Source organism: Aegilops tauschii, chromosome 6 (assembly GCF_002575655.3).
Source record: "Aegilops tauschii subsp. strangulata cultivar AL8/78 chromosome 6, Aet v6.0, whole genome shotgun sequence".
Taxonomy (NCBI): domain Eukaryota; kingdom Viridiplantae; phylum Streptophyta; class Magnoliopsida; order Poales; family Poaceae; genus Aegilops; species Aegilops tauschii.
The window spans coordinates 291233268-291255539 of NC_053040.3; the positions used below are offsets into that span (position 1 = coordinate 291233268).

At 48.9% G+C, this 22272-nt stretch overlaps 1 protein-coding gene across 2 annotated transcripts; it reads right to left on the reverse strand.

Annotated features, from left to right (window-relative positions):
• Positions 1 to 113: 113 nt before the first annotated feature.
• Positions 114 to 8215, reverse strand: LOC109758651 (amine oxidase [copper-containing] zeta, peroxisomal). Of its 2 annotated transcripts, none has more exons than XM_040392505.3 (12): positions 7739 to 8215; positions 4621 to 4730; positions 4234 to 4539; positions 3614 to 3726; positions 3202 to 3532; positions 2890 to 3105; positions 2176 to 2412; positions 1848 to 2033; positions 1413 to 1553; positions 922 to 1190; positions 735 to 816; positions 114 to 548 (listed from the first exon to the last, which is right to left on the reverse strand). In XM_040392505.3, the coding sequence occupies exons 1-12, from the start codon at positions 7890 to 7892 to the stop codon at positions 432 to 434; spliced, it is 2262 nt and encodes a 753-aa protein (XP_040248439.1). In that variant the 5' UTR covers positions 7893 to 8215; the 3' UTR covers positions 114 to 431. The 2 variants fall into 2 exon arrangements, with proteins under 2 accessions (XP_040248439.1, XP_020173105.1); XM_020317516.4 differs by having other exon boundaries at positions 7748 to 8195.
• Positions 8216 to 22272: the final 14057 nt, after the last annotated feature.

Consider the following 22272-nt stretch of genomic DNA (forward strand, 5'->3'; position numbering starts at 1 on the left):
TAGGTGGTACATGGGGCATCCATTCGCATAATAAGGGACCAACGGTAGCTCGTGGCCGTGTGGGGGATACAGCAAGCAATGAGAATAAAGCAAACGGAACCAAATACAGGTATGCAGACATTTAGCCAGACGGCTTGTCGACTGGGCAGTTGAGGACGTGGCCAGCCAAAGGCTGGCCAATCTGGCAAGTGACCAAGTGGTTGGACATTTTGATGAGACATAAACAACGCTGACGCTGAACAAGTACCCCAATTCATGTCCATTCCCGGACACAAAATTCGAATCCAACTTGGCAACTTAAGTGGCAGAAGAACGAAGCAATCGCAGACATTGAATTCAGCTCACGACAAGAGGCAGCTGCAGCGTATCAGAAGGGCGTACACAGCATGTCAATGCAAAGGAGTAACCACATGATTCTCCGGTTCCGGGGCTCACAGCTTTGAAATGAGCTCGGTTTGGATGTCCTTTGGCGTCTCAGCTTCCTTGGCGTCCACATCGGATGCAGGAGGAACATCGACAGCAGGCGAACAGTTGAAGAATCCATGAGGCTGCACAATGTTTCGTTTGTGAGATCCCTGCTATATATTACTCCCTCCGTTCCACGACAATTATTTTGGGACAGGGAGAGTAACTTATTAAGTAGTCTAGACTCTGAGTTGATCTAGTAGAGAGAACTATCTATCTCAAAACGCTTAAGAGAATAATGCAGAAATATCTAAAGGCTGATGCACTACCATGAGCATGAAGCCGCTGCGTTCCACTGGCATGACAGGCCAGTCTTCGAGCCTTGGGATATGGGTGATCCCGAAAACATACCTGTAGTTGCAGCATGTAAATGTTTTAAGAGACACTGCAGATAGGTGTTTCAAACCAAAATGAACCTGAAAATCAATACCAGCTGGCAGGTGGCGACAAACATACCAGAGAACTATGTTGGTTTCTTCCAAGGATCTATCCTTCTTGACCCATGTAGCTAGACCCTCATGGATGCGCGGGTTCTGATTAGGAAATTCTCCTCCAGGGAATATCTCATCACTTTTGTATGATGTAACCCAAAGATTATGCTTTAAAAATCCAGCTCTTCTCAGGAACTTTGCCTCTGGCAGGCAGAATGGCAGACAATTTGAACCAGGTATGAGCTTGTAACCTGTTGGCTGCCCAGTACGATTTACAGTCCTTGTGTTCCTTACCTGATCAACATGCAAAGTACAGCTTATCAAAACAAAATATGCAGGCAATAGCGTGACAAAAAAGTTCAATATCCAAATTCTTGATGTGTGGTTCAGAGACGGAAAACAGCAGACTGAGATATGGCACTCCACATGCTCTCTTACATACACACATGCTTGTGAATGTTCAATAACAACACAATGAAGTTACGACTTTGGAAAAGGAAAGACATGCACCCTTACAATCCAATGTCGTGCAGAGGAAGGGTCACAATCACGCATGGCCTGTAACTCAGATTGCAGAAGCTCTTCTTCAGCGTAGAAGCCATTGTTATGCACATTATTTGGGCCTGAACTTTCAACTTTAACATTTACCTCAACCACCTGCAATGGAAAAGGTAGCAATAGTATCAAAATCATAAGCCAGATTTCAAAGAAATGCATATTCTTCATGCAGAGTACACATCGATAAAGTTAATCTTAGATCCTCATTTTTAAATAATGGCCGGTTAGACAACGAATTCATGTACTACAAACTAACAAGTCAAAAGGCATGGCCGAATATTATGCTGAAGCAGCTAATGGAAGTGGATAGGTAAGATTGCAAGATCATGAAAGCAAGGTTCCTTCTATCACCACATAAAATGCCTAACACAATATGGCGGGCAACAAACCTACCTGATTATAAGCTTCGTTTGGTTTGCAGTCCACTGCCATGTCCATACGGGCAACAAAGAAATGTTGATGAACTGGTGCATACAAACTAGGAGCAATAGTTGTGCCATATTTCCTTTGTTCCCCAGGCATTAGAGCTCCCAAGCTTAGAATTCCGGTAAGCTTTACTTCAGATTCTATTTTACCATCCTACAAAGAAGAAGCAAATATCTATCACATGAGGAAGAGAAACTATAATAGAACTTGCAAAAAGAAAAAATCAGTTTCTGAACTGGAGTTAAGTAGAATATAAATACACTATTACAAGAAAAAAGGTAATGCTGATGCTCACTTGATAAAAGTGCCAATAGAATCCATATTCGTAGTTAGCAATTGTGCATATAAATGAGACAGTAAGCCTGCGTGATCGTCTAACTTCAGCCAATCCTGTTCTCCAATCTTGATGTTTCCAGAGGATTCCATGGTCCTCCTCATGTAAACAAACACAATTTTCAATTGTCTCCACACCACCAGTAAAATTCGTAAAATGCGCATCAAAGTATTTTATGTATCCCAAGCAATCACATCCCTACAGAAAGCAATTTGTAACATAGTCAGATAATTAAAGTATAAAAGGTACAAATACAAAAATAACAGGAGGTTGAACAGCCCGTTGGATGCAACAGTGCAAGAACTTCTTGACAAGGGCACAAAACCAAATGAAAATTCAGCTACATTTTGATTAGTACACGGTGTAATCAACCAAACAAACAACATTCTATACATAACTCAGTTTATGTTCAGAGAAATAAAAATGATGTATTATCAGAAATCTGCAGAGGAAAAGCTACTATTGTAATAAATTACTCTTGTCGTTTCAGTCTGCACATGTAAAGAAACTTTGAGTAGTAATTTTAAATTTTAGTACTCTACTTACTATTGTACACTGAAGCTAAACTTCAGAAATTTCCAAGTTGATTTGACATGTAACCAAGATGATTTGATTGTACTATATATCTCCCAGAATCAAAATGAAGACAGTATTCACAGAAAGCAGCTAACAGACCTTCTTAAGAGAGTGTGCATTTTTTCCAAGCCCATCTTCTCCAGCATCAAATGCATTCTTCCTGTAATGTGGTTCGTTCGGATCTCCATAAGGAACAACCATTTCAACAAAACTCAGCCTGTGAGCGATTGGACGACGTCCACGGTTTCCATCAACATATGCAACAGAATGAATAACTAAACCTTCCTTGGGTGTAAAGCCAACACGGAAATTCCACTGGTCAACAGAAAATATACAAGTGACATTTCTAGACTAGGTCTTGTTTGATATTAGCTCAACAGTTGAAATATTAGATACTACAAACCACTTTACCTTCTGCCACTCCACAAAAGAGCCAGTAATACGGAAACTTGGGCCTTCAGGTTGACTGATAATAAGAGGCTTCACATCGCTTCTATCGACACCACCTCGTGTCTCCCCAGTAGTATAGTTTCTCAAATGATCTGGTGGAGGAAGAGGGACAAACTTCCTATCTTCGAACTCTATTACAACATTATTCTGCATATCAACAATAACATGGATCCCTTCAACAGGACGAGCATATCCATTCTCCATAGGGTTATCACTTTCAGTTCTACAAAAGATTAGAGGCTTGCCAAGTCTTCGGTTGGGAGCATCAGCATCACTATAATAGCCTGCACACCTATAATTTTTAGCAGAAAAGTTCAGGTTCAAAGTTTGATTTTACCACAAAAGGCATAGAAACAATTTAGACATAGCTTACCATGCATCTACCATGACAAGCTCCATGTCATCAATGCCTCTTTTCTTCATGGCTTCAATAAAAGGGGGGAAATCTTTTACTGTAGCTTCACATTCAGCATATTCCATCGCGTCCTGCAAACCAAAAAGCCGTATGGAACTTGACCAATATAAGTAGATGGTGCAAATGTTTTATGATGCACCACCACCTTAACAAGCCTATGAATTAATTTTTAGAGTCAGCCATTCAGGCTGTTATGTTAATGTTAGTGCAAGAAACTGCTAATACCACAATTCACCAACAAGAATTTTGATGAGATAACCACATGGTCGTTACACAATAAACTTGCTGACCTAAATTGACGTTCTAAAATGCTCAAGCAATAAAAGAGTAGCTCCTTCAGTTCGAAAAGGGTGGATTCGACCTCCTAAAGTTCAACTCCCCTATTCCATTTTCCATACCAGAGTTGGTACGTCCGTCCACAGCAGAATGGAGTCACCCGTGCAAGGGTCATAGTTATTTTAGAGCAAATAAGAGTTTGGTAGGCTTTTCAGGGTGAGCATATGGTGGGTTATTGAGCAAGGATTACGAAAGAGAATGGTGGGATGATGTCCAACAATATATGGAAACAAAAAATATACCATTGCAGGCTGAACATCTGGAACAACTTCTGATGATATAACCTTGCCTCTGTGGTGTCCGCCCCTAGTAGCAGCATGCACTTCAGACAGTTCAACAACCCAAATGCTAGTCTCATTTGTTTGCTTATTGTAGACAACAAGTCTGGCCCTCCTAGGTGGGAGCCTGCTTGGGATCACAGGACCACCTTTGGTTCTGGGAAGAAGAGATGGTTGGAATGGTGGAAAGAAGTATGCATCAGCTAATGCCACAACATTCTTTTCTGGCTCCAGGAGCACAACTTCAACAAAACGCATGCTGTCTCGTACCTATAATTTTTGGAAGTGACCTGTTAATTATATATTTGAAACATATGTTCACAATTTGAGAAAAGGAATAGGTCGACAAACTTCAGGAGTTCTTCCAGCAGCTCTAACAGTTGCTACAGCCACAGCAATTTCAGCAGCAGATAATGGGTCTAAAGGGTGGCTTCTCTGGGCCCTCGTCATGATTGGGATTCCTGCTTTTAAGATAGACATTACTATACTTTTTAACAAGACAGAACATTACACTCTTACAAGTCTGCAGTGAAGTAGGTGATGATTTTTACAACCTGGCTAAACACCAAGGTTTAACTTCAATAGAGATCTATTAAACTTTCCAAATATGCAAATTGTGGTAGGTGCAAGAAATGGCATAGGAATTGCTAGTTGCACTTTGTTGAAGTCAATTAGGAAATGAAGCAAACTGTGTACAAATAAAGGCTAATGACACAAGCATCCCTGAAGTATGCACATGTGCGCCAGACAATAAACACAATGAACTAGCTCCCTGGAGTATGAAATAAGCGTGTAGAACTCGTTAATTGTCTGTATCAAGCTTTCCATTTGGTAAATTGGCAAATTGATACCACTGAACTAGTTTACATGCGTATTGTGGTTATCTGTAGACCTCTAACTGCAACAAATGATAAGCTAAATGAGCGCATCATACATGTCATCGTATCAATGCAAATCTTAAATACTATAGTATCCAACAGTAATCCACATCTTCCTTCCTTAATCCCCTTTCAACTCTCATTCATCCAATTTCAAGTTGCTCAGTGCAAAGTTAAAGAAGTAGGGTAACAAGGGGCAATGTAAGAGAAGAATACTATTGCCAGTCACAAGCTAAAAGCCATTTTCTATTCACTACATTGGCACAATAGTTTAATTATGGCATAGCCTAATTCAATCATCGGATCCAAGTAATGGCTGCACATTACCAATTCCCTCCAATAAATTTAGAACTTGGTCTTTTCAGGGATAATCCAAACATAGTCAAAACCAGTGAAATGACAGATATAGCTTTGAATTTATAATCACAAGTATAACAAAGTCAAGCTTCTCAGTTGGAATGGCACTCCTGATTTCTATTCCAATTATCTGTTGACACGATTCATGCTAAACACGGATAAGATGAAAAACCATATAATTAATTTTGTGATCATTACATGATTTCCTTTTCAAGAAAATTAGGTATTTTAACCACACATCCGAAACCTGCAACTTGAAGCAGGTGGGCAGTTATGTTTCTCGAGCACACATCTCAATGCATGTCAGCAGGTAGGTAATTATGAAAAGACTAATCCACATGGGCTGGTCGTAATGGTAGTATCATAAGCGGTATCATGCATGCCAACTAGACTTTTTGGATGACGTGGCGCACAATTAAATGAGGAAAGAGAGGATGTAGTTCTTAAGCTTCATGCACTAGCCAACGCAACCAAAAGTCCGAACTGATGGAAAAGGCTAGTGCAGTCCACATATAATGTAACACCCCCTCTCAACAACCCAAATGCTAGTCTCATTTGTTTGCTTATTGTAGACATCAAGTCTGGCCCTCCTAGGTGGGAGCCTGCTTGGGATCACAGGACCACCTTTGGTTCTGGGAAGAAGAGATGGTTGGAATGGTGGAAAGAAGTATGCATCAGCTAATGCCACAACATTCTTTTCTGGCTCCAGGAGCACAACTTCAACAAAACGCATGCTGTCTCGTACCTATAATTTTTGGAAGTGACCTGTTAATTATATATTTGAAACATATGTTCACAATTTGAGAAAAGGAATAGGTCGACAAACTTCAGGAGTTCTTCCAGCAGCTCTAACAGTTGCTACAGCCACAGCAATTTCAGGCCTATACGTGGACACAAAGGGGGGCAACAACAATTTTTAGATAAATTGCGCAAACCAGGACTTGAACTCAAGACCTTAGCTCCGATACCATGTTAAGCTTCATGCACTAGCCAACGCAACCAAAAGTCCGAACTGATGGAAAGGGCTAGTGCAGTCCACATATACTGTAACAGTAGTATCATATCATGATACCGTATCATATTAAATGTTGTACTACTTTGTGTCATGCATGGTAATTAATAAGACAACCTATGATACTAACTTATGATATTAGGCATTACGAAAGTAGTATCATACACTAGTATCATATTCGTGATACTAGTATATGATACTCTCCATTACAACTAGCCTCATGTAATTAAGCAACCACGACTATTAATGCGCCAGTGGTTTGGTCTAACAACATCCCTACTGGCCCCACACTCACTACACTGATATAATATGTGCACAGCATGTGTTTGAGTCATCTGTGTATCATTTGGTGCTATCTTCCATGCAACATTCTAGTATTGCCATAATGGACATATCTCCAATAGACAAAAAGGTTCTCGTGCCTTGATAAAAATACATCACTATCTCAATCCAGATAGTCCTCTTCCTAGCCATATCGCAAAAATTAGTAATTACTGCAAGGATTATCCAAGTAGATAGTTGCTGGGTAAACATTTAGCAAAATATCCCTATTCCAAACGCTCACTACTCTATCACAGGATAAATCTGGAAAGAAAAATAAATATGTTCCCAGCCTAGCACCATCACCAACCTTCAGTGTGCTCCGGGTGTGCAGCGACATTCTATATGGGCTATTGTACTAACGTTATTTTACAGCATGTTGCAGCAAACAAACACCATTGTCCTCGGTTATCACACAATTATCTGAACTAGTAATTTACATGTCAAGTGCATCCATGGATCCACAACCACCAGGCATTGTTTGCAATGCTTCAACAACACAACCACAGAGGCACAGACCCAACAATAAATTCAAACTGAACCTTTAAGATCCGTGTTTTAAGTTCTACGATTCATGCCCCAAAATTATTACAGCAACCGTATGCAACATATCTTCACGCACGAATCGGATTTTATGAGAGTGATCGCGATCAACAGAAGATTAGTGCACATACACCTTCTATAATGCATCAAGCCCCCCCCCCCCCCCCCCCCCCCCCCCTAACATTTCCTGGAGGAGAACCCCCCAACAAGTTCAGAAATGGTCACAAATTCACGGCACCAGGTATCTCGTATTACCAAATCCAGCAACGGGCACACGAGTAGCAGCGCGATCCAAGTGAACGCACAGCAGATGCAGAGCAACACAGCAGAGGGAGGCGATGACGGTTACCGATCATACCGTATATACCTTTGGACGAGGCCTTAGCGGTGGTGGACGGGGAATCCGTGATCTCCTCCATCACAGCGCCGCTGTTGGGCTTCACGGGAGAGGCGGCCTTGCCGGCGGCCGCGCCGCTGCGGCATCCCTGCGCCTTTTCCTCGGAGACAGCCATGGGAGAGGGTGATCGTCCCCGTTCGTCGCCCCACTCCTCCTATTCTCCACCCCCGTTGGCAACGATCGGACACGCAGCACTGGCCCCTCCGCCTCCTCCACGGCCTTACCTGCCCCCTTCCTCCTCCTCGGCTGCTTCTACTTCCTCGTGTGGGCGATGCGCGATGGGGGGTTTTGAGATCGGGAATTCGGTGCTCCACGCCGCGGAATGGGGCTGGCGTCTCGGCCGCGAGCGGGCAATCTAAGGGGAGACGGGAAGAGGAGGAGGGGGTTTGGGGTTTTGCGTGGGTGTTTCACTGCTGTGCTTCGCTTTTTTGGGGTGCCGGTGATGCCGTGATGCTGATGACCGGTGAGTGTCGGAGGTGGGGGCTTGAGTGCTGCCACAGCGTGCCTTTTGACTGCGCGAGTGTTCTTCTTTTTTTAAAGAAAAAATGCAAGTAGCTTGCAGCTTTAAATTAATATAAGACCCACATACTAAACAGAGTTAACATAGTTGGATAGACCTTAACAACAGAAACAGTCTGATCTTGTCCCAAAAGGAAAGAGCACATAGACTTCGGAACTAGAGAAACCCCTTTGCTATGACGAAGATGATGGCTGATGCGCCACTCACGGAATGATATGAAGCTTGCCCATCACGCGTTCAACGTCCCGGTATTTCCCTCAATGATGCAAAAATATATTTCATTTGAAGATAACATTTTTTTGCAGGTTTATTTGAAGATAACATTAGTCGGATGTAACGAGAAAAGGGATTCAATAGTGATTTGATTACCGATGTGCCACAATGCCCACAACATTGCACCCACACAGTGCCACATAATATTTTTGTTAGCACCCTGCTGCGTACGGAGAATCTCTAGCAAGTCCCTACACGAGAGAGGATTCCATGCTTGGCCGAAAGTTTCTCTCACTGCACTCCACGCAAAACGTGTGAGATGGCAGCGAAAAAAGACATGGTTAGCATTTTCCGGAGCGGCATCGCACAAGTGCCTGTGGCTGGCCCCTGCCTCTTGGCCACGTTGACGATGGTTGGAAGGCGGTTCCTAAACAACTGCCATAAAGAGATTTCACTTTAAGTGACAACGTCGTCTTTCAAAGTCGCCAAGCCACGTCTAGCACATGACTTTGCGTCAGCTTCTCGACATAGATCTGATCGAAAATTGCCGAGAAGCGGAAAGTTTCCAAGATGCAAGTAGCCTCCGCTTTAAATTAATAAGACCCACATACTAAACAGAGTTAACATAGTTCACCGAATCGATAGACCTTAACAACAAAAACAGTCTGATACATGGCTCTTGGCCCAAAAGAAAGAGCACACATACTTTGGAACTAGAGAAACCCCTTTCGTGAATATGCAAAAGACTTGTGTATAATTGTATTGATGGGGGGAATAGAAAGTGATTGTGACAGGGTTGATCTCGTAAGCACATCCGCAAAAGAGATGGTGTGAATGAGATAAACAAGGGCGCAACTATGGGGGCTGCGCGACCCGAGAATAGAACACACTACGTCTCGTCAATCAGTTGGCCAAGCCCCTTGGCCTCGGCGCGCACCCAAGCACGGGCGTCTTCCTTGATGCAGTCGGAGAGTCTGGCGACATAAGGGCTGACGGCGTTGAACATGCAGTCATTACGGTGCTTCCAGAGTCTCCAAGTAGTGAGGATGATGAGGTGGCAAGCCCTCGACGAAGGGCGGTCAGAGAGTCATGTATGGAGGTGGAGAACCACTTGCGGAACTCGCAGTCCGGGCTGGGTAGGGTGGCAGTGGCGTGGCACTGAGGATCTCGTGTCATACCTGATGCGAGAACGAGCAGTCGACTAGAAGATGTTGCATAGTCTCCGGCTCCTGGTCGCGCAGCAAGCAGAGTGGTGCGTATGGTAGGCCATGGCGCGCCAACCTATCGGTCGTCCAGCATAAGCCCTGGTAAGCAAGCCAAAGGAAGATCTTGACCCGAAGAGGCGCCCAGGATTTCCGAGTAAGTCTCCAGGCCAGCTCGATGGTCGATCCGGAGAAGAGTGCCTGGTAACAAGACTTGGAAGAATACGTGCCTGATGTGGTCCATCGCCAAGTGATTCGATCCGGGCCGTCCGAGAGAGAGAAATCATGAAGTTGGGTCCAGAGCAGGACGTACCAGACCAAGGCCTCGGGGCCCAGAGTGTTGTGGATGTCGCGGATCCAGGCGCGGTGTAGGAGGCCATCGCGGACAGTCCTCGGTCGTCGGCGCCTGCTCAGGACCATAGCGTGAAGCAAGGGGGCAACCTCAGAGATGGAGTTGCCGTGGAGCCAGTGATCTTCCCAAAACTGACAGGAAGTGTTGTCGCCAAGCTCCCAGCGCGTGGAAGCCCGGAAAATCGAATGAACCTCAGGCGCGCAGGGGATGTGAAGATGCTGCCATGGCCTGGACGGGTCAGTCTTGCGAAGCTAGAGCCATATGGCCTAGAGAGCATGACCGAAGTGCTGGAGATCCGGGATGCCCAAGCCATCGAACGCAATCGGGGTGGCAAACCCGACCCCAGCTGATGAGACAGTGCCCACCATTGGCCGTTTTGCGGACATGCCAGAGAAAAGTGTGAACCAGGCGGGTGATCTGCTGGAAGGATCGAGGGATGCAGTGCCATGGTAATAAGGATGTGTGTTTGCATGGCGGAAAAGACATGCCTCACGAGAGGAAGCCGCTCGTCGCGGGAAAGCTTGGAGGCCCACCAGGGGGATAGCTTCTTCTCCAGTTTGTCGACGAAGGGCTGCAATGCCGAGGCGGAGACCTTGCAGATGGAAAGGGAAGGCCGAGGCACCTCGTGGGGAAGCCGAGGATCGGACACGAAAAGTGGCCGGCGATGACGACATGGTGGGCAGGCGTGCACTGGATAGGGAGTGCGGAGCACTTTGCCAAGTGGGTGTGCAGGTCGGATGCTTCGCCGAAGATCTCGAGCAGTCGACCGACGATCGTGAGGTCCGGCACATCGGGGTGGCAGAAGAGGACGACATTGTCGGTGTAGAGGGACATGCTAGAAGCCATGTGTCTGTCGGTGAGGCACTTCATGATGCCCAAGTCCATGGCCCTCCGGAACAAGTGGTTCCGGACGTTGATGACAATGACGAAGAGCATCGGACAGACAGGGTCGCCCTGTCGCAGTCCTTTGTGATGATACACCGGCGGTCCAGGCGTCCGATTGATGAGCACGCGAGTGCTAGCGGTGGCTAGGAGGATGCACAACCACATTAAGCTTGGCGGCTACTAGGCTTCGCGCTTGCCACTTAAAAGCCATTAACAGGTTACATCGATCCCTTGATCTGGTGTTGCCACCCAACTAGTGGCTCGGGGGCTACTGCATTGACGATTCAGTGCAGACAATTTACAAAGTGCAAATAATTTCCGAGGAGATTACGATCCTCGGGTTGGTCGGGTTTCTCGAGGACTATGCACACCAAGTTTCCATTCTTACGTATGCTGCCGAGCTAGGAGTTGATCTTGAGGCCGATTTTGCAAATCGACCTGAGTCTCAGGGGCTACTGGGATCAGCAGTTTCATGCTTCCTTTAGGTGCATCTCAGATTTTAGGCTGACACACACCTTGAGGGCTATTGGCTATATATCTCGGCAGAGAATAAAATGCACCAATCGAGAAAAATATGTCCACAAAAAATTAGCCCAAGACCGAGGTGGTGCAGCAGTCCGGCATAAAGCTCGGATGCAAGTGGCTGGCTCTATATATGGCATTTCTGGCATTAAGCTCGGCTGAACTCCTGCAAAGTTTTTCAAGAGTGAGGTAATTTATGACACCTCGGACGCAGCTCGGTGTTGGAGCTTGATAATCCCCAAGTGCAAGGAATCATCGTAGCAATTTCCAAAGGTGGAAGTGACAAGTATGGAGTGTCGAACCCACAAGGAGCTAAAGGTAAGATCAATATTCTCTCAAGTCCTATCTGCCACTGATACGACTGTACGTACACCGAACTTTTACTTCCATCTAGAAATGAGAAATAAAACTACGTTGTGGGTATGAAGAGGACAACTTTCCATGATATCGGAGAACTAAAATACAAAAGTCGGTGCTGTTAATATAAAGTTAGAATATATTACTATATATTATAAATAGCGAGTGTGGAATAATGATGGATCGGCGTGCGGAATTGTCCTAGGCAATTGTTAACAAGATCGGTAGTCGTCATTGCAATTTTATATGAGGGAGAGGCATAAGCTAACATACTTTCTCTTCTTGGATCATATGCACTTATGATTGGAACTCTAGCAAGCATCCGCAACTACTAAAGATCATTAAGGTAAAACCCAACCATAGCATTAAAGCATCAAGTCCCCTTTATCCCATACGCAACAACCCCCTTACTTGGGTTTAAGCTTCTGTCACTCTAGCAACCCACTATAAGAGAATCATGAACGTATTGCAACATCCTACAATGGGAATCCTTCACGTGTGCGCGACACGGAAGGCACCATAGGATAGCACCAGAATTAAACATACAACTCAAACCAATATAGATCATCAATCAACCCAAAAGACAAAGGAAATCTACTCAAAACATCATAGGATGGCAACACATCATTGGATCATAATATGTGGCATAAAGCACCATGTTCAAGTAGGGGATTACAGCGGGGTGCGGGAGAGTGGACCGCGTAAAAGAGATAAGGAAGGTGATGAAGATGGTGATGTTGATGAAGACGATCACCACGGCGATGATTCCCCCGGCGGTACTCCGGCGCCACCGAAAGAGAGGGGGAGAGAGTCTCCCCCTTGTGCTTCCTCCTCCATGTCCTCCCTCCTAGATGGGGAGAGGTTCTCCCTCTGGTCCTTGGCCTCCATGGTGATGATGGCCCCCTCCGCGATCCTCCTCCATGGCCTCCGGTGATGATGCCCCCCCGGCAGGGTGCCGGAGAGGGCCTAGATTGATTTTTCGTGGCTACAGAGGCTTGAGGCGGCGCAACTCCCGATCTAGGTTTATTTTGGGGGGTTTTGGTATTTGTAGGAATTTTTGGCGTCAGTCTCACGTCAAGGGGGTCCACGAGGCAGCAACAAGGTAGGAGCACCCTCCCGGGTGGGTAGGGCATGCCCCCTTCCTTGTCGTCACCTCGGGACTCTACTGGTCCAACTCTTGTGCTTCGGGGTTCTCTTTTGGTCCATAAAAAATCACTGTAAATTTTCAGCCCATTCCGAGAACTTTTATTTCTGCACAAAAAACGACACCACGCTAGTTCTGCTGAAAACAGTGTCAGTCTGGGTTAGTTCTAATGAAATCATACCAAAACCATATAAAGTTGTTGTAAACATGGCATGAATACTTAAAAAATTATAGATACGCCGGAGACGTATCAGAGCTCGTCCGCAAAAAGACACCTCGGATGCAATCCGGCGTTGGAGCTTGGATGCAGTTCGACGTTGGAGCTCCGCTACAAAAAGACACCTCGAATGCAATCCGACGTTGGATCTTGGATGCAATGCGGCATTGGAGCTCGGACGCAAGAGGACACGACCACACAAGAAGCACTTCAAACCCGAGGTGTGGCGTAAAAATAACAAGGCATTGATAAAGGCCGAGAACTTAAAGGGGCTCCTCGGATACCCGACGTGTAAACTCTTCGGATTCACTTCAGCGATCCTCAAGATTGAACTGAAGGAAATATGCCCTATAGGCAATAATAAAGTTGTTATTTATATTTCCTTATATTGTGATAAATGTTTATTAGTCATGCTAGAATTGTATTAACCGGAAACTTAGTACATGTGTGAATACATAGACAAAACAAGATTGTCCCTAGTATGCCTCTACTAGACTAGCTCGTTAATCAAAGATGGTTAAGTTTCCTGACCATAGACATGTGTTGTCATTTGATGAACGGGATCACATCATTAGAGAATGATGTGATGGACAAGACCCATCCGTTAGCTTAGCATAATGATCGTTAAGTTTTATTGCTATTGCTTTCTTCATGACTTATACATATTCCTCTAAATATGAGATTATGCAACTCCCGAATACTGGAGGAACATCTTGTGTGCTATCAAACGTCACAACGTAACTGGGTGATTATAAAGATGCTCTACAGGTGTCTCCGAAGGTTTTGTTGGGTTGGCATAGATCGAGATTAGGATTTGTCACTCCGAGTATCGGAGAGGTATCTCTGGGCCCTCTCGGTAACGCACATCACTATAAGCCTTGCAAGCAATGTAACGAATGAGTTAGTTGCGGGATGATGCATTACGGAACGAGTAAAGAGACTTGCCGGTAACGAGATTGAACTAGGTATGATGATACCGACGATCGAATCTCGGGCAAGTAACATACCGATGACAAAGGGAATAACGTATGTTATCATTGCGGTTTGACCAATAAAGATCTTCGTAGAATATGTAGGAACCAATATGAGCATCCAGGTTCCGCTATTGGTTATTGACCGGAGATGTGTCTCGGTCACGTCTACATAGTTCTCGAACCCGTAGGGTCCGCACGCTTAACGTTTGATGACGATTTGTATTATGAGTTAAGTGTTTTGGTGACCAAAGTTTGTTCGGAGTCCCGTATGAGATCACGGACATGACGAGGAGTCTCGAAATGGTCGAGAGGTAAAGATTCATATATTGGAAGGTAGTATTCAGACATCGGAATGGTTTCGAGTGGTTCGGGTATTTTACCGGAGTACCGAGGGGTTACCGGAACCCCCCGGGGAAGTATTGGGCCTACATGGGCCTTAGGGGAGAGAGAGGGAAGCCCGCGAGGGGTGGCGCGCGCCCCCTCCAAGGGAGTCCGAATAGGACAAGGAGGAGGGGGCGCGGCCCCCCCTTTCCCTCTCCCTCTCCCTCTCCTTCCTTTTCCCCTCCGGTAAGAAAGGAAAAGGGGGGGGGGGGCGAATCCTACTAGGAGTGGAGTCCTAGTAGGATTCCCGCCCATGGCGCGCCCCTTGGTGGCCGGCCTCCTCCTCCCCTCCTTTATATACGGGGGCAGGGGGCACCCCATAACACATCAATTGTTCTCTTAGCCGTGTGCGGTGCCCCCACTCCTCCGGTCATAGCGTCGTAGTGATTAGGCGAAGCCCTGCGCAGATCACATCATCATCACCGTCACCACACCATCGTGCTGATGAAACTCTCCCTCGACCCTCTGCTGGATCAAGAGTTTGAGGGACATCATCGAGCTGAACGTGTGCTGAACTCGGAGGTGCCGACGTTCGGTACTAGATCGGTTGGATCGTGAAGACGTTCGAGTACATCAACCGCATTAACCTAACGCTTCCGCTTTCGGTCTATGAGGGTACGTGGACACACTCTCTCCCTCTTGTTGCTATGTATCTCCTAGATAGATCTGGCGTGATCGTAGGATTTTTTTTTAAATTGCGTGCTATGTTCCCCAACAGTGGTATCCGAGCCAGGTCTATGCGTAGATGATATGCACAAGTAGAACACAAAGAGTTGTCGGCTATAATAGTCATACTGCTTACCACTAATGTCTTACTTTGATTCGGCGGTATTGTTGGATGAAGCGGCCCGGACCAACCTTACATGACCACGTTCATGAGATTGGTTCCACCGACAGACATGCAACTTGTTTTGCATAAAGGTGGCTGGCGGGTGTATGTTTCTCCAACTTTAGTTGAATCAAATTTGACTACGGCCGGTCCTTGTTGAAGGTTAAAATAGCACACTTGACGAAAAATTGTTGTGGTTTTGATGCTTAGGTAAGAACGGTTCTTGCTAGAAGCCCGTAGCAGCCACGTAAAACTTGCAACAACAAAGTAGAGGACGTCTAACTTGTTTTTGTAGGGCATGTTGTGATATGATATGGTCAAGACGTGATGAGATATAAGTTGTTGTATGAGATGATCATGTTTTGTAAAAGTTATCGGCAACTGGCAGGAGCCTTATGGTTGTCGCTTTATTGTATGAAATGCAATCACCATGTAATTTCTTTACTTTATCACTAAGCGGTAGCGATAGTCGTAGAAGCAATAGTTGGCGAGATGACAACGACGCTACGATGGAGATCAAGGTGTCAAGCCGGTGACGATGGAGATCATGACAGTGCTTTGGAGATGGAGATCAAAGGCACAAGATGATGATGGCCATATCATGTCACATATTTTGATTGCATGTGATGTTTATCTTTTATGCATCTTATTTTGCTTAGTACGGCGGTAGCATTATAAGATGACCCCTCACTAAATTTCAAGGTATAAGTGTTCTCCCTGAGTATGCACTGTTGCTACAGTTCGTCGTGCCGAGACACCACGTGATGATCGGGTGTGATAAGCTCTACGTTCACATACAATGGGTGCAAGCCAGTTTTTGCACATGCAGAATACTCAAGTTAAACTTGACGAGCCTAGCATATGCAGATATGGCCTCGGAACACTGAGACCGAAAGGTCAAACGTGAATCATATAGTAGATATGATCAACATATAGATGTTCACCATTGAAAACTACTCCATCTCACATGATGATCGGACATGGTTTAGTTCATATGGATCACGTGATCATTTAGATGACTAGAGGGATGTCTATCTAAGTGGGAATTCTTAAGTAATATATTTACAAGAAAGTGAGTGGGAGCTCTGTAGCATTTCTAATATTATATGTGGATGACATATTGTTGATTGGAAATAATACAGAATTTCTGGATAGCATAAAAGGATACTTGAATAAGAATTTTTCAATGAAGACCCCGGTGAAGCTGCTTATATATTGGGCATCAAGATCTATAGAGATAGATCAAGACGCTTAATTGGGCTTTCACGAAGCACATACCTTGATAAAGTTTTGAAGAAGTTCAAAATGGATCAGTCAAAGAAAGGGTTCTTGCCTGTGTTGCAAGGTGTGAAGTTGAGTCAGACTCAATGCCCGACCACTGCAGAAGATAGAGTGAAAGTCATTCCCCATGCCTCAGCCATAGGATCTATCATGTATGCAATGCTGTGTACCAGACCTGATGTGTGCCTTGCTATAAGTTTAGCAGGGAGGTACCAAAGTAATCCAGGAGTGGATCACTGGACAGCGGTCAAGAACATCTTGAAATACCTGAAAAGGACTAATGATATGTTTCTCATTTCTGGAGGTGACAAAGAGCTTGTCATAAATGGTTACTGTTGGATTACGGGTTCCGTAGACCCTTGAAAGGTTCAAACTCTGGGGTGCGCACGAAGAACACTCTCTCCCCAGCTTGCTCGCTAAACGATCCCATGGCCTAGCTTGACAAACCCAAAGAACAAGGGACACGGGGGTTTATACTGGTTCGGGCCACTTTGCGGTGTAATACCCTACTCCAGTTTGTGGTGGATTGCCTCGAGGGGCTGAGGATCAACTAGCACAGTGGATGAACAACCTCAAGAGGTGAGGTGTTCTTGAGCTAGATGAGCTGGTAGGTGTGAGGATGATCTGAATGATCCATCCCCGCTACGGTGGTGGCTAGGTCCTATTTATAGTGGCCTTGGTCCTCTTCCCAAATGTTTAGGCGGGAAGGGATCCCGCAACGGCCAAGTTTGAAGGGGGACAACTAGTACAAGCTATCCTGACAAAAGTAGTCTTCGCCTGCCAAAGGCTATGGTGGTGACGCTGCTGTGGGCTCCGCGATGACCTCCGTCCTGCTGGTCTTGGTCCTGTTGCACCGATATGGAAACCTTTGCCTGATGCCTCGGGACCCCGCGCCTGCGCTTGCCTCCTTAGCACCAAAGAGGAAACTGGTACGCTGCGCCCGCTGGCACCTGCCTGGCCTTGGTCGTCATGGCTCATGTCACACGAACCTCGCGAGGTACACCCTGCATAGATATCTCCGCTCCTCGGGAGCCAGCCTAGTGAGACTGCCCCCAAGGAGATCTTGGCGTCGTCCGCCTCGCGAGGCTTGGCCCCTCGTGAGGGTCTTGAGTTGTTGCAGCTGAAGCTGGGCCATACCGGGCCGTTGATGGAGCCACGCCACGGGCCGCAGGCAGGCAAGTCTGGGCACCCCCGGCCCAGAACGGCGAAAGTAGCCCCCGGGCCTAAGGCGCGCTCAAACTTGGCTTCGAGGCAAAGCCAAAGGGCAAGTGCGGAGCGCCGCGGGCCCCAACCACCTGCGGCCCCGGTTGATGCGTGTCGATTGATGGGACGTGGGCGCCTCTGCTTCCCCATGCTGCCTCGGCAACCGTTTGACTTGACGTGACCCTGCTGCATGCAGAAGAAAATCATCATTACATGCGATCATGGAGGCCGGCGGTTGGCCTCCTCCAGGCTATAAATGAGGAGTGGGGAAGAGCCCCCTCGCTGATTGTTCCTTCTTATTCCTCCTCGCCTCGCCATTTTGCCACAACCCCCATGGCACCGATTAGGAGGTTCTCCGCTGCAGGGAAGGGAAAAACCTCTCGTGAGGAGCAGGGGCCGCTCCCGCCGAAGAAGAGGTTCAGATGCTCCCCCGACGTTGGCGTGAGGCTGGAGGTGACGCGGCCTTGGTACGAGCGGCCGTCGCCTGGCTACCCGCTTCCTCTGTGCGCCCATGCGCAGGGCTTCGGAGAAGGAGGGAGCACCCCGCGCCGTGCAAGCCGCGGCCTTGGAGGTTAGGCTGTGGCGGTACATGCCGCTGGCCCACAGACCCATGCCGAGGGCTCCTCACGCGAGTTCGTGGTGTGGGCGGTGATGCCACCGCGCACATGGATCAGACTTCCGCAATTCTTTGCTGAAGAGATGCCGCCGAGGGGGGCGCTCGAGCTGTGGTTGCAGTACGCCGAGTGTAGCACTCCGGCCACAGGGGCGGAGGTTGAGGTCGTCTCCCCGGGCAAGATCTTCATGACCCGCGGATGGGGCGAGGTCGCCCGCGCCTGCCGCATGGAGGGGCCCCTTGCCATCCACTTTGAGTACGATGGCGCCTCCACGCTTCTCTTCAAGGTCTTCGATGAGGAAGGCTGCCGCCTGGAGTGCTGCCCTGGAGGGAACCGCCGAGAGGGCGCGACAGCAGGTGCCGAGCCTGCCCCTGGGCCTGCCGATAGCCCCTCCAGCAGCAGCGATGACTCATGGGAGTCCAGTGACTCTCCCAAGCCTAGTGGATCTCCGAAGACGAGCGATGACAGCTACGCGCCACCAAGCTCCCGCGGAGCCCGAAGCGCGGTAGCGGCGTCTGCCCGTCGTCGCCGATGACCTGGACGGGGTTGGCGTCGGCCCCTCGTGGCCCACTGTTGATGATGGCGTCAACGACGACATCTGTAGTCAGGGCTTCTTGGCGTTTTTCCTTCTTTTGTTCCCTGCGAGGAATCAAGATGAACCCCGTGGGGTGTGTAAAGAAACGGTAATGCTTTTGCTCCGATGTTTATTATTCCTACTATAAGATTTTTGGTTGCACGTCTTGCTTCGGCACTGTCCCCCTTTTCATCCTTGCGGTAGCTTAGCGCTCTACGCTGGCAGGTCCCAGTCCTTAGGCAGGCTTCAGCCGTCGCTGGTATGCCAGGTCGCGATGCCGTGGTCAAGGCCAGGAGGTGAGCGGCCCAAGGTCCGGTAAGAGCTCCCGAGGTGCGATGCTCAAGAGGTCCCCTTTGGCGTGCAAGCAGCGTCCCGAAGGCTGAAAAGGAAGGCGGCATTGCCAGAGCAAGGCTGACTGAACCGAAAATTCCAATTGCAACGTCATGCCAACGCGAATATGTGACTTATCTTGTCAAGCCCGAGGTGGTTCCTTGTACAACGTCTGATTTGCGCTTCAGCCGCATTGTTACTAGGTGAGGCCCACGCCGGCTTCCCCCTTCCTTGCTCATCTAAATGCTCTGCGTCCTTGGGTCCCGACCCTCGAGCAAGCTCAGCCGCCACTGGTATGCCAGGTCGCGATGCCGTGGTCAAGGCCAGGGGGTGAGGGCTGGAGAGTCAGTAGGAGCTCCTGAGGCGCGATGCTCAGGAGCCCCCCTTTAACGCGCAAGCGGATCGCGCGAAAGGAGGGCAGCCGGCGAGGCCACCTGTAGCTAAGCTCTGGAGATCCCTACGGGTTTGTTCGAGGGGAGAATACATCTTGTAATCGCGTTTGCTGCCCTGCCACTGATCTTTCCGCAAGAAGATAAAGGCACTGATGATCTGGTGAGGTGACGTGCATGGGCGGGCTGCGAGTCAGAGCTTGATCGCTCAGGTTTGTCAGCGTTGCAGGGACGGACCCGAGCACAAGCGTCGTGCCAGCATGTGTAGCCCCCGTTGCGGGATGAGCAGGAGGCCGGTCAGCAACGCGGGAGGCCGCGAAGGGTAACAGGCAAGTAGGCGATAATCATAAGGTTACTCAAGGGAGGAGGCCAGCTGGTTTGGATAAATGCAAGAACAATACATGCCGCAGGGACGGACCCACACGACCTGGGGATGATGTAGCCCGAGGGGCGCCCCCAACAGAGTAAGTTAAAGATGCGAAAGGTACACATCGCAGGGACAGGCCCGTGCGACTTGGGGATAATGCTGCCTGAGGGGCGCCCCCAACTGAATGAATCGGAAAGAGTCACCTGGCACCATTGCTGGAGGGATGTTGAAGCACCTGAAGACGCATGTTGAAGAAGTTTCTCCTCATGAGTCGCCTGGGTCCTAAGCCTCGGGAGGCTTTGGGGGCCCGAGAGGCTCATGAAGAACCGTCGCCATCTCCGCCAGGACTGCGTGATGCCTGGCCTCCTGAGCCGCCGGAACGCTCCGCAAGTGGCGTTGGAAGGTGACAACCACGTTCGGCAGGCCGAATGGCATGCGAACATAGCTGTGAGGCAGACCCTCGCACCGACCAACGCGCGAAGGCCAGAAACGCTCCTGGGATGCGGCCCTGTTGAGCCATGGGATGTTGACGCAGACGTGCAACTCGTTGTCCTCGCCAGGACAAGGAGCTGCGCCAGGTGGTGGGCGGCGGTCGCCGCGCATGGTTCTCGCCTCTTGAAGCTCCTCGGTCGCCTTGGTGATGAACTCGTGAGCAGCAGGCACTCCATGCATTGTGCCCTCATGAGGGAAGCGTGCGATGAAGCATGCCTCCACGTGGTGCCCGAGCGCCTCCCTCGTGACATTGGCTAAGTCAGAGGCCCTCCAGGAGAGAGCCCCCGAGCCCAACCTGAGGAGGGCGCTGGGCGCGCCTTCCTATGTGAGAGAGGGAGGCGCCCCATCCGTGGGCACTGGTCCTGAGGTGGTGCCACTGGAGACACCGCTCTCCTGAGGCTCTTAGCAGCGCAACTGCTTCTTCTTCTTGGGGACAGCCTCAGGAGGGTGGATGGCACCTTCGTTGTCCGGGTCTTCGGCTGCCGCAGCCTGGTAGGCGCGCTCGAGAGAGCACACCGCATCCTTCTCCTCGCAAGCGACCGTGACGATGCCACAGCTCCCTGGCATCTTGAGGACATTGTAACCATGACAGGTCACCGCCATGAACTTGGCCATGGCAGGATACCCAAGGATGGTGTTGTACGGAAGGCGAATATGGGCGATGTCGAAGTCGATGAGCTCAGTGCGGTAGTTGTCGCAGGTTCCGAAGGTGACATGGAGGTGGGTTTGCCCTATCGGGGTGGTGGAGCCATGGTTACTCCCGAGAAGGGCTTGGTTGGCTGCAGCTAATCATATGGCACTTGGAGGCGGTCGAACGTCTCGACGGAGAGAACATTGAGCCCTGCACCACCGTCGATGAGGGTTTTGGTGACAAGGACATTGCTGATGATGGGCGAGCAGAGCATCGGGAGGGCGCCGGTAGTTGCCGCGCACTTGAGCTGGTCGGACGAGCTGAAGGTGATGGTGTACTTGGACCACCTGAGCAGGTGCGTGGCCTCGAGCCTGGGGAGGGCCGTGTTCACCTCACGAGCAAACTGCTTGAAGATGCGCTGGGAGGCTGGGGCCTGAGCGCCACCCAAGATGAAGGCGATGGCGCGAGGCTCCTGGAAGCCCCGAGCCCCCTCGCCCTGGTGGTGGTCGTCGTTCCTCCTTGGTGGTGGTGGCAGCGGAGGGAGGCCAGCGTTGCCCTGAGGGCGGTCCTCACGAGGCTGGTCCCTCCAGGCACCCTCGCGAGGTTGGTCCTGCCAGCGGTCCTCACGAGGTTGGTCGCACCACTCCTGACGGGGGCCGCGGTCGTCCCAGCGCCCCCCACTTCTGCCTCCATGGTCGTAGCCTCAGTCGTTGCGCTCGGGGCGCCGACCGAAGCGCCCGTCGCGGATGGCCCTGAGCTCCTGATAGTCGTTGGTGTTGTGGCTGTGTACGTTGTGGAAGGCGCAGAACGGGCGGTTGGCCTTGGATGACTCTGGATGGTCGCAGCCGCGCTTCATCTCTGGTTCCGCTGCGAGCACAGCAGCCCCCTTGCGTTTCACGTCCCTGGTATTGGCCTTCTTGTCTTCTAGGTCGGCAGCTAGAAGCTCGAGGAGGGAGAGGCGTCCCACCTTAGCTCTCGCGCACTTGGTTGCCATGTTGAACATCTCCAGAGCCGTGCA

Excerpts from the sequence above, each read along its gene's own strand:
- LOC109758651 (XM_040392505.3), bottom strand. The coding sequence starts at position 7,892 with ATGGCTGTCTCCGAGGAAAAGGCGCAGGGATGCCGCAGCGGCGCGGCC. Across the intron at positions 4,731-7,738 it reads CTCGTCCAAAGGTATATACG|GAATCCCAATCATGACGAGG; the intron begins GTATGATCGGTA and ends TCTTAAAAGCAG. Across the intron at positions 4,540-4,620 it reads CTGCTGGAAGAACTCCTGAA|GTACGAGACAGCATGCGTTT; the intron begins GTTTGTCGACCT and ends CAAAAATTATAG.